This window comes from Thermobia domestica, chromosome 10 (assembly GCF_964235325.1).
Source record: "Thermobia domestica chromosome 10, izTheDome1.hap1.1, whole genome shotgun sequence".
Classification (NCBI taxonomy): Eukaryota; Metazoa; Arthropoda; class Insecta; order Zygentoma; family Lepismatidae; genus Thermobia; species Thermobia domestica.
In genome coordinates this window covers 254,312,173-254,325,374 of record NC_137463.1, presented here as the reverse complement: position 1 = coordinate 254,325,374, position 13,202 = coordinate 254,312,173, and the positions used below count along the sequence as shown (strand labels likewise).

The window sequence follows — 13,202 nt, the reverse complement described above, 5'->3', positions numbered from 1 at the left end:
TATTTAACGGAGTCAGCTCAAGATGAAGTTGGTAGGCCCGCTTGATAGTGCAGGGTTGCGTCCGAAGGGAGCAGGCGGTGAATATGCGCGTAAGCGAGGGTAGTAAAAACAGGTGGGTTTTGGCAATGATATGAGTTTCAATAGCACTTACTAGCAACGCTCCACTCATAAACAGTACACAGTGTCAACAATTGGCCCTCATTATTATTATAATTTTTGTATAATTCTCTGAAACTCAAACATAATACGGTATGTCACAATATTGACATATACGTGCCATTTTTACACTGCCTTTCCCGCCACGAAATCATATCTAGCGTACATCTCCGCCAAATCGTTCCTTCTGCCTCCACATACAATGCCGCTTGTAACATAAAAAATATCCTACAACGACCACTTTCTCGACTTCAAGTATTCTTCTTACCTAGTGTTGTAAAATTTCCGGAAATTTTGAACCGGCTGGTAAAAAACCGGTTTTTTTTTTCGGAAAAATTGGGAAAATAACGAAAATCTTTGTATTATATTAGTTTTACTGGTAATGGAACCTTCTTTTTTCCTAACTCGTGAAAAATGTAAATCGAGAAATTTCAATATTGTAAATATTTAAAAGAGAAGCATTCGAAAATAAAATTGTTGTAATTATTCTTGAAAATTAATAGTCTGCACTTATTTCCTTTATGTGACTTTTAATCGTTTACTCCTGGTTGTGCGTTAATTACAGAACTTTTACAATTGCATACACATCTACCGTCATGAAGCGTTCCTGTTGCAACAAATAGGGCTGTTAAATGAAACTGAGTTCTTAGTGTGTTCTTAGATCTGGTGAAATTTTGTTAATTTTAACCAAATTACTTCTTAAAAGAAAGAGCAGTAAACAAATTTCACTAATATTCATGCACTAACAAGGTATATTCGGGAAGTGTCCCTTCGGGATTTTTGTAAAATTGATTCAAGTGCAAAGTTCACCGCACTCCAATGTGTGTTGCACTAATTTTAGCAGCCCTACGGGTAATATACATATTTATGAACCTTCATATATTCGGAATTCAATCATACACTACTATAGCGCTCGGACAAAATTGCTTTTAGTTTTTTTTTTTAGTTTTTTTTTTTTTTTTTTTTTTTTTTTTTTTTTTTTTTTTTTTTTAGATGTAACTGGAAATGAATGGGGGCATATGCAAAACAAATTGGATCAAGTACTGCTTCTCCGAAACAGGTTACCCACTTCGGTCACCATCTTGAATCCGCCATATTTGATTCCACTTTCGGTTTTTCAAATGGGAATAGTATATATGATACATCAGATTTATGTACAATTTTCTCAGAAATTCATGGTAGTGGTTTATGTGAATTTATTTTGTATAGTAAACAACAGTACCGGATATACCGTCTTCGGCACATGGTTAGGATATTGTTTTCATTAAGTACCGGCAAAATATGCTGAGACTTTCTGTAATGAGAGAAAAGCGTATAGAGTAGTTCTGTATATTCTGTATTGTCCTAGTATTTTGAGTGGAGAGAGAGCTACCACATATTGAATCGCAGTAATCGAACAGAGGCAAAGTGAGAGTGTTAACAAGATATAGTCTTGTTTCTAGAGGAGTCCTGCTTAGTGGAGGGCGCTCACCTATGGCGCATGAGGTCCGTGGTTTGATCCCAGTTATCGCTAAAATCGTGTGCATATGTATTGTAGGGGTTCATGAGTTTCCTTCCAGTTCCTTCTTTCCATCATCATCATCGTCCCCTTTTAGCCTCGAAGTACGAGGCGCATCCAGAAAGTAACTTTCCCACGCGTCCTTAGTTAGGAAACCGTATGTTGAGCAAAGCGACTACGTGCACGTGAGAGAGAGTAAGGTTCTACGATTGCGCATGCGCCAAAGGAACTTCTCTAGTGCTCTAAGTGGCGTCGTGGCAGTGATCGAAGAAGAACGTTCCTATTCCAGCTCCCGCCCGTGTGAAGTGCGAGCAATAATGATGTTTTTGATTGCACAGGACATAGTGCCGATTGAAATCCATTATCAGCTATATCGTTCCAACAATGTCAATGCAGACCCCATGCGCCTTGCTTTGTGTTTTGGAGTCAGTTGCTTCGGCACACAACTTCTTGAACAACAGGCACTCCGTGACAATAGTGTGCAATAAGGAGCGGAAAATCTACGGGAACTGCTTGCTCATGCCGTTAGGCCCATAGACCTGGCAGAGCTGACGATTGATTTCAGTCGGCGCTAGATTAATTAAGATTTTTTTAAATGGATTCCAAAGTAAAGTCCGGGTAGGAAGATTTTTGTTCACGAGCTTCCACGTCGAGAATGGCCTGAAATAAGGAAATACGTTGTCACCATTATTATTCAACTTTGTGCTGAAATACGTTATAAGGAAACTCAAAGATAGCAACCAGGGCCTAGAGTTAAATGGTGTTCACCATGTTATGGCGTATGCTGATGATGTAAATTTAATAGGGGATGATAGGAGAACAATAGAAAGAAATGCAGAGGTCTTATTAAACGCTTGCAGGGACATGGGTTTAGAAGTAAATGCTGAGGAAACTAAATACATGGAAATTCTTCGGGGTCATAATACGGCAAATTATAGATGCATTAAAATATCAAATAATGCTTTTGTTAAAGTGGATACTTTGATATCTAGGATCAATATTACAGACGAAAACCATGTTCACGAAGAAATTAAATGTCGGCTAAAAGCAGGGAATTCGTGTTATTATTCAGTTCAAAATCTCTTGTCGTCGCGAATTCTGTCGAGGAATTTAAAACTTGGAACATATAAAACGATAATCATGCCTGTTATTCTGTATGGTTGCGAAACATGGTCGCTTACTCTGAGGGAAGAACGTAGAGTAAAAGTATTTGAGAACAAGATCCTGAGACGAATATTCGGACCCAAGAGGAACGGCAATGGGGAAAGGCGGAAACTTCATAACGAGGAACTACATAATTTATACGGTTTTGTCATAAAATTTAGGAGGCTCAGGTGGGCAGGTCATGTAGCCAGAATGGAAGAAGTAGGAACGCTTTCAAAATCTTAACTGGAAGACCAATCGGAAAACGACCATTAGGAAGACCTAGGCGTAGATGGGAAGACAATATTAAGATGGATCTCACAGAAGTGGAATGCAATGTAAAAACTGGATCCAGTTGAGTAAGGATAGAAGTCAGTAGAAAGCTTTTGTGAACGCGACATTTGAACCTCCGAGCTCTATAGGCCATAGAATTAGTTAGTTAGTGAGCTATGCCCTGTGCTTTTAAAATGTTATCATTGCTTGCACTTCACACGCGGCGGGAGCTGAAATAAAAACGTCCAGTTTCAACCACTGCCACGACGCTACTAGGGAAATCCCACTAGCGCATGCCACCTTACTCTTTCACGTGCACAAAGTCGCTGCGCAACATATGATTTCCTAGCTATGGAACGTGGGAAAGTTATTTTCTCTATGTTCCTCATATGAACGTGGAACGTTAAACTTATTTTTTGTTGTTAAAGTGCGTGTTCTTTATGCAATAATAGAATTGAACAACTACTTATGCTTTCAATTTTCATATCTCCTGTTTCGTATTTCTTTAATGTGTTATTAAAAATGGAAATGTTATGTTATTACAGAATGGTGTCATGATGAGTACGGAGAACAAAGAGAAGAACCCTGTCATTCGACCTCTTCCTAAGTTGGTGTGTGATGGAAAGGAGTTGGAATCTCAGCCATCCAAGTCTTCTAATACGAATCATAATTGCTACCTACAGGACACAGTACCACTGGCCAATCAGGTGGCAGGACACACGTTTGTTGACAGCATTAGCATGGAAAAGATATCTTTCGGTAAGATTCGAGTTGTACGTTTACTTGTATGAATGTAAGATCATAATTTCTATGGTATTGACTTTAGTTCAGATACTTAAGGAATAAATTACCTTTAGTGTTCCTTTTAAGTGATTTATATGTGATTCTGACAGAAGTCGTTGTAGTAGCTTATTAAATACAACAAACATTTATGCAAATTCAATTCAATAAATAAACAGAAAAGTGGTATAAAAAATACAAAATTTCGACCGAGTTTGTGCTTCTTGGTTATATTTTGGTGGTGTGCTAATACTTCTTTATTTCCTTTATCTTTTATTTCGGGTTGTTATAGCACAGCAGTTTTTTTTTTTTTTTTTTTTTTTTTTTTTTTTTTTTTTTTTTTTAAAGCATGGTGTCTGAAAATTTAATCCAGTCATTTTCCTTTTTTATGTTTTGTTTTCAGTTATTTTTATTTTTAAATTTCACAAATCGCAAAATTATATACATTAAAAACATAAAATAGTTGAGAATAAGCAAAGTTTACTCTGTTGAAAGTTACCTTCTCATGGACGGAATTCTTCATAACTAAGTCCCGTTATCACCACCTTAAAACATAGTGAGATGAATGAAATTCAAGACAAGGACATAATGCTGACAATCAACAGAAATATTAGAGCTTGTTCTTGGTTTTACTTTCTTTCTTAAAAGAACATCATTTGTTCTGTATAATTTAATTCAATTTTCCATTTGATTTGTTTCCGCTTTAACCACAGACACACAATTGCACACCACACACATAATATCCTTTTCTCTTTAAGAGAGGAATTTTAGAAAATACTGAAACATCTTCCTAGTTACTTTTAAGAGGAACTTATGTACCGAGTTTACAACTCTGAGAATTTAATGTCGTGAAATAGTCTCTTCGTCAAAGAAATCTCCTTAGGATACGTGTTACAAAGAATCCTTTCTTATCCTTTGCTTTCGTGATAAAAGGATTTCTCTGTCCAAATTTTACGTTTTTATGATATATACATTTAGCTTTCAAGCCAGAATGCTTCGTCGTCAGAGTGTACAAAGGAGTTACGGAAAGAAAGGAGGATACTGGATAAAAGAAATACGGATGTGTGTACCAGTTGGCCATATTGAATATTGTACTCTATATTGTATTTGTGTTTACATAAATCTGTGTGGATAAAACTGATCCATATAATTGCAGGTATGCTCAAACATAAAGATGGTTACGTGTTGAAACCAGCACAGAAACGTCCGCAGGGAGATCAAGAGATCAAATTTTACACAGAATTGCAGGATGCTACGGATACCGTGTCAACGGAACTTCGTCAGTTTGTGCCTAAGTTTCTGGGAACTACCTACATTAAGGTAAATGGAGAAGGTATGTGCGAAACAATTTCTAATAGATGATGTATTCACTAATTTCTTACATTAAAAAAAAAAAAAAAAAAAAAAAAAAAAAGCCAAATATAAATTTGACATTTACCCTCAAAAGTGACATTGTAGTGGAATTCTGTGACAGTAACCCCACTCGTTACTGCTAGCAATACAGTACGTTCCTTCTTCTGCGTCTTCAGTAGAGAATTTGTTTGTGATCTCGAACTAAATTTGGATCTTCATAATTCACCCTCACTCGTTTCTTAGGATTTATAATTTAGATTTCTGGGCTTTCGGCATCTAAGGCCATTTAACTCCTGACGTTTGAGGGATGACCTCCGTCGGAGAGACACAATCCGGCGAAAGGAAGGAAGGAAGCGACCTGGGACCTGTATGCTAGGTACCACCCTGGCATTTGCCAGGTGTGAATGAGAAAAACTCGTTCAGGGTGACTGGTCTGAAAAAGCGTTTTTACACTTATTCGACCGAGTTCCCCCACCGGGAACCGAACCCGGGACCACTCGCACCGAAGGCGAGAGCGGTAGCGACTACGCTCGCTCGTTTTTGTTCCCCTCTAGGTTAAGTATGTAAACAGGTTGAAAAACTTACTTAAATATTTGAAGTGAAAACTTACAAGTAACACTTCGCTCCTTGAATCCGGAATGGTGTAATGCGACACATATTCTGAAAGAGCCAGTCCTAGTTAAGATGCATATCGATTTCCTAGAGTCAGTCAGTAGTGGGTTCGGGAGTGCTGGGGCTGTAAAGTTAACATAGGAATCCATAGGAAATACAACGTCTAGGCATTTCCTTTACGTCTCTTTCTGCTAACCTGAATATAATGTAAGACGCGTCACGAGAATCTGCATGTCTCAGGGTGATCCCAAGAACTTGCCAGGAATATGTATAGCAGTTACCTTCGGCAGCATATGGAAAAGACAAAACAAAAAGACAAATGAGGATGTAAAAATAGCCTTAAACCTCCAGATGTTGATTTCAAGAAGAGGCTGATTCCTCGAAGATGTACAAGAAAGATTCAACTATTGAATGTGCACTTCTTCAGGCAGTAGAAGTTATTTGTCCGCTACGTAACTGACACACTGGTGTTGTTGAGTCATGTGAACATTAGCACCATGACCGATTCCTGGCGTTACAGTCGTTCACGATCTATCAGTTTGGCGCTCCCAGGTTCAGGCATCTGATTCGGTACGCTTTCTAGAAAGCTGGTTACTTGGACGAAGCAGCGAGAATATAGATTTTCCCTCATGATTGACTGAATCGACAATGAAACGTGTTCCAAATGTGATGAGTTAGCTTTTGTCAGGTGTGCACACCGTGAGCAAACTTTCTGTGCTTCTCATGCTCTGTTTCTTGATATTCACATCGATTGTTCATTGTAAATGCTTCAATAATAATCCTTTGATTTAAAGTCACTCTTGTTGTCTGTTTAAATGCAGTCTTTACTTGACTCTGGTGCTTTATAAATAGTATAGTTTGTATCTAGCATATTACATAACATTAGCAGAAAGAGACGTCAATGGATTCCTGTGATAGCTTTACAGGCGCATAAATCCTGAACTCATTGCTAACTGATTCTGGGAATTCATATGGACCTTAATTATGACTGTCTCTTTCAGGATAAGTGTCGCATTCCGCCATTCCGGATTCAAAGGAGCAAAGTGTTGTAAGTACCAAGTTTCGTTTCTCAAACATTAGGAATTGTGAAATCGGGGATTTTAGGTGAACCCCCTTCAAACGGTTTCCCTTCCCTTTTAGGTCAAATATCTAAAAACCTAAAAGACGTGCTTTAATTATTTTGAAGCTGAAAGCACCCGTCGTTAGCGGGTCCTAAGGCTTATTATACTAATATTAAATTTTGTTGACTTACTCTCTAAAATGCTTTCTTTGGTTGTTCACGCTTGCAGAGATCTTCTGGAGTCTCTCTAATGATAGACCAGCAATACTCGGCAAGCATAATTACAGTTTAGTTTCCACTGTAACGCTTTTCAAATGTGACAATGTTCTTTCGAAACCGGTCTGCGTGTTCATCACTTACTGCGCTGAGGTTTTGAGGGGAAAAAAATCAAGATGAGAGTGCAAAGAAAGTGTAATTTTAATGACATGTTGTATCCTATGAGTTGAAAACTGCGCACCATGTCACTAATAATAGCTTCATAATTTTCAGCCTTTACATTTTCAAGAAAACCTGAACGTACTAATTTATATGACAGCCAAGCTAAATTTCTCAGTTTCAGAGAGTTTAGTTTCAAAGTCTTCATCCTGTATGACCATTTTAATCTGTGAACCAACAAATACTCCTCCTCTAATTTTTGCCTCACTTAATTTTTTGATTTTCTCCTTAAGCAATACCTTCTCTATCTAGTACTTTAACAAAAATCTTCATAAACTCAATCTTGATATGTAATGGTGGCAAAAATACATCTTGAGGATTCCCAGTTGGTTTACGATATATGTTCTTGATGTCAGAAATGAGATTTTGTTTTTGAAACCAGTATTTACGGACATAGTGGTTTGCTTTGTCACGGCTATCCCACTCACATGGAAAAAAAAAATGTTGCATTCCTGTGAGAATACTAATAACTTTCAAGTCCTCACATACATGCCATTTGATATATATATTCAATGAAGTCCAATATCGCAATCACAACTTCATACGTCTCCTTTGTGTGAGCAGCATAAGCTACAGGAAAACATGGATGAACAGTCCTAATATAGAGAAGCACTGCCTTTAGTCGTAGCGTCATGCTGTCAATAAACAAGTGTCATTCAGTGTGATTATGTTAATGTCTCAAAGACTGAAAAAGCCAGCTACATCTTTGTAATAAACAATGCCTCCATTTTCAACAAAATATTTCTCAAAATGACTTTGTCGTTTTCTAAACAAATTTATTTTAACATCTTGAACTAAGAGATTTCAACCTTGAAGCCTGGTGATCAACAATTCTGCAATCTTTTAGGAAGATTTAAGTCTCGTAAAGATGGTTAAACTCTTCTTGTAGGATCAAATGAAGTGACGTTGACTGGGGTATATATGGCAGAAGTGTACGTCTTCTCTGTTGCTTGGAAGTCTGAGATATCTTCTTCTGAATCAATAGTATAATGTTCTTTAGCATTAGGCGCTGGAAGATCCTCACTGTGGGGAACTGGTCGAATAGCTGTTAGTTAGGGTACTAAATCTGATGTTTAGATTTAGAGGAGAAGCCTTTTACATCAGTCAAGGAAAAGTAACTGTCAGTTTGTTCGTACCAAATCATAGGGAATTTGTTCATACCAAATCTCAGGAACAGCAAATTTCATAGAACTATGTTTTCTTGTAGCCACTTTCTCAAATTCCTGGAATACGTAGTGCAACATACTGTATGTGTTCAGCCTAAGACTTATCCTGGTTTCCAACCTTACAGCCAAAGTACAGTTCGTAAGCGTTTTTAACTAAACATGTAAGCTGCTTTTTTGAGTTTTAAATGTAAGTTTAACAACACACACAGAACAAAATAAGTCAGGTTTAGTTTTACACGCACGAGACATTGCACTTCACTGCACGAAGCTAAATGTTGATTCAACACTTTCTTGAAATCCAGATGCACAGCACATACTACCACAAAAAACACAATGCGACAAACCCGACTACTCCTGACGAAACACCACTCAGCAAATTATAATACAATCGAATCAAGAAATTACTCAAGTGCTAGAACATATGGCAGCAGAGTTAGGCAACAGAAATCTGAACTCGCTTATCATTAGATGTTAGTGGGCTACTACCTGAAATGAAGATAAAAGAATGAAGAGAAATATAATAAACTAGTGTTCCCTATTTATAACACAGAAAAAGACTTGCACAGTAGGAGAAAATTGGATGAGGAGAACCCCTCTCTAAACAACATACTCCTATAAAGAAGAAAAAAGGCGCTTGGATGATGTTTAAATGAGCGTGTATTGTAAGATATATTACATATGCACCAATTTTTATCTGCCCTCTTCGCTGGTCTAGTGGGTATAGCGCATTCGCCTTCGGTGCACGGAGTTTCGGGTTCGATTCCTGGTAGGAGAACATTAAAAGATACGGTGGCTCGGACTCGACATTAAACTGTAGGGCCACGTCTCATATAGCATCGCTGCTAAAAGGTACGCTATATTTCAATAACCAAACCATACAGTAATCATATTTCATAACCTCCCATAAAAATGCGGTATTTCACAGTAAAAAATTTCAAATTTTTCACAAAATTGGGATGTGATACATGAAAAGTAATTACAGATTTGATTTTCACATGCAAAAATACATAAGAAAAACATAGAGAGATGATATTGGTGTTAATCAATATCTAAGAGATGTGTACCAAATAGTAACCGGTGGTCACTGATTATATCTGCATTTTCAGTATATATACGGTGATAAAGAGTGACAGCTCAATATAGCTGATTCAATAGATCTCCTAATACTCAGGTTCCAAATATGTATTGTATGTATTATGTATTGAATTTAATCAAGTAATAATAATATTCAATTTTGTATAAATTTCAAAAGGATTATTTCTTTTTAAGATTGTTCAGGCAATGCTGTTGGAGTGTTCTCAACTGGTTATTTTTTATGAAAATTGATTTTCTAACTTTTTCTTTTCATATTATTACAAGTAGCATATGTCACTGGTAAGAAAATAGAAACAAAAATAGATTCAGTTGGCCAGTGTATTTTTGCAGATACGATAAATAAATGAATAAATAAACAGACAGACAGACTTTTTCTAACAGAATACAAAGTATCAGTTGTTATTGGCAACAAACGACATTTTTAAGCCTTAAAAAGTAGTTTTCTCAAATATTACGCATGATGATTTATAATCATATCATTTTGTGTAGGTTAATGATTGGTATATGTGTCGTCTTTGATTTTTTTTTTTTCTGTTAAACACTAATAGTGCAGAATTTGAAAAACGTAGTCGTGATTTATGCAATTTTCTTGTTGACTGTCGCTCAAACGTTCCCCATAAAGACTTCATATTGCCATTTGTGATATTTTTGACGTCACTAATTTGGAATCTTAAGTTGTGTAAGAGTTCTTGTTGACTATCTTTATACGTCCAGAAAGACTGGATATCTTGCCATTTATTTATTTAATATTTTTTTAGCTATGACATTCACAGACGTTCTGATAACGAGAAAACGTAGGTGTAAGTGTTTTTGTGTCAATGAAAGGTGGAAACAACCGAATTCTTTACGTACCAAATCCTCTGTAAGCGCGAGTTCAATGGATATACAAAGAATGAAAAAATAAAGGACTGGACCGGGAGTCGAACCAGGGATTTTCTTCATACCGTGCCGATGCGCTAAACACTACACTTCCCAGAAACGCACCGAACTTAAGAGTGACAAGGAAACATACTGGGTAGTGTAGTAGTTAACGCATCGGCATAGCATGCCGAGGATTCCGGGTTCGAATCTTGGTCCTGTCATTCAGTTTTTTACTCTTCGTATCTCAGTAAGTGCTTTTTCTCTCTTTTTTTCTTTTATCGTACCGTTGAAATATTAGTTCATACATTATTTTTCATATGAGTGGCAATTTGATCAAGCTTTTCATTATAAGAATGCGAATGGTTACATCAGGTTGAAACATCTCTCAAAACAAAATATGATAATGAAGAAGGGAATGGACACTGAGACGAAACATAAGTTAAGATAAAATAAATAAGACACTACTGGAGCACCAATAATAATAATACTGGCCAACAAAATTTTACTTTTTTCTGTAACTGGTATGAGAACAGCTAATCTTTATGTTTTCGGGTATGCTGATAACGAAAATGTTAATGAAAATTCAAGATTAGCTCTCATTTTGAAGTTATGATAATTTTACCTTCTTGCCTATATAAGCTTATCCGTGTATTTACCTCGTTGTTATCCCTCGGAGGAAGGTCACTGAAGGCGCAACCGCTTTGCCTGGCGTTTGTAGTTTTCTGCTGGTGATTCTCTGATTAGTGTCCAACAATAATCGGTCAACATTGGTGCATTCCACTTTCCGTGGTATCTCATTTCCATGTCCGAAATTTGCTGGTGGAAGCGTTCCCCGTGCTCGTCGCTTACAGCATCACCAGGAAAGAAGTCCAAGTGGGAATCTAAGAAATGTAACTTTAAGGACATGTTACACCCCAGTCTATCGTAGCAGTGCAGAAGATTTGCAACAAGATCCTTATAATTTTCTGTCCTCTTATATCCTAAAATATTTGTTGTTACTTGAACAAAGGCATCCCAGGCTAACTTTTCATCACCTGTCAGGATGGTGTTGAAATGCTCATCTTTGTACAGTTTACGTATCTGAGGACCCACAAAAATCCCCTCTTTTATTTTCACCTCACTAAGACGTGGAAATTTCTCGCGCAAATAGAGAAATGCTTCCCCAGTTTTGTCCATGGCCTTAACTAAGTTTTTCATTAGGTCCAGTTTTACATGAAGAGCAGGGAGAATTATGTTCTTGGATTCGATAAGTGCTTCGTGCATAACATTGTAAGGTCCTGGTTCAGATGATTGACTCTTAGGCCAATCTTTCTTTTTATAATGAAGTGCTTTGGCGCAGCTATCCTAGAGGCACAGGAAGCAACAGTATTTGGTGTAGCCCTGTTGTAGCCCAAGTAATATGCCTATGACTTACAGATTCCCAGAAATCTGCCATTTAAATTTGTCATAGTTCAATCGCAATAACAATTGTTTCATGTTATCATATGTTTCTTTCATGTAAGGTGCATACCCAATCGGAATCGATGGTAGCACGTTGCCATTATGCAGGAGGACACATTTGAGACTTATTTTGGAGGAGTCGATGAACAACCTCCACTCATCACTTTCATAGTCAATGCCCAAAGTTGCCATTAGACCCTCTACATCACTACAAAATACCAAGTTCTTTTCACTTTCGAAAAATGGAAGGAATGACATATGGCGGTTACGGAATGCAGTCACATTTACCGTCTTATCAAGGCAATTCTACTGTTGCAGTCTTGACGCCAACAATTCAGCTTTATCTTTCGGCTATTCCAGATCTCTCACTAGGTCATTAAGTTCACACTGTGCTATTTTGTGATTCTCTGTACACTCGTCGTTACACACAAAATCATCATATTTCGAAGAATTGGGCTTTGAAGGTGATGGTGCAGCACTAGTTTCACTACCGCCCTCGTCACTATCACAATCAGGTGGAACAGGAATAGGCAGTCCATCTCCGTGAGGCACTGGTCGCATGGTCGACGGTATGTTAGGATATATCAAGGAAGACTTTTTCTTCTTGGAAATACCATGTGTTAGCGGAGTTGTCATACAAAAGTAACAATCATCCACATGGTTTGATAGCTCTCGCCAGATCATGGGTATAGCAAAGCCCATGGAAGATCTTTTACGGTTTAACCACGAATGAAGACTCGAGACACAAGATATGCAACATACATGAGGAGCCCAGGGCTTGTCTTGGCCCCCGATTTCACATCCAAAGTACAGTCTGTACGCCTTCCTAATATATGGCGTTATTGGCCTCCTTTGCGATTTCAATGTAGTCTGTCCGCAAATGTAACAAAAATAGTCAGCACTGTTTACTCATTTGCGAGGCATACTGAATCACAGGAATTACAATGACCACACGCACTAACTACACTTCAATAACACGTTCTTCCAGCACAAGAACATAACACAGTTTGTAACAGACAGAAACTACGCTTAAATGAAACATGCTTCACTCCTCCCTTCCCTTCTTTCCCTCCCCGTTGTTGCTACGGGCCCGGGCTAAAAGTAGCGACAAAATAACACACAACTATTGTTGCCTGCAGGAAACTTAATCACTTTGTCTGCAATCAACGGGATTTGAAGCCTATATGGGAAGGGATTGACAATGAATGCTAATAAAATATAATAAATATAATTAAATGCATCCTCCTCTCCTTTAACTTGGAAACGAGAGCTAATTCCAGTTTTTCATTGTCGATTTCGTTATCAGCGTGGTCGATATAGTTAACAAACA

General features: G+C 37.5%; 1 protein-coding gene across 6 annotated transcripts in view; it reads left to right on the top strand.

Annotated features, from left to right (window-relative positions):
* Ipk2 (Inositol phosphate kinase 2) overlaps window positions 1-13,202 on the top strand; it is a 121,682-nt gene that overhangs the window by 90,459 nt on the left and 18,021 nt on the right. For all 6 annotated transcript variants that reach the window (XM_081729485.1, XM_081729489.1, XM_081729486.1 and 3 more), the window contains exons 2-3: window positions 3,616-3,829; window positions 5,007-5,183. In XM_081729485.1, coding sequence (XP_081585611.1) covers window positions 3,616-3,829; window positions 5,007-5,183 — 391 coding nt within the window. The remainder of the gene's footprint in view (window positions 1-3,615; window positions 3,830-5,006; window positions 5,184-13,202) is intronic.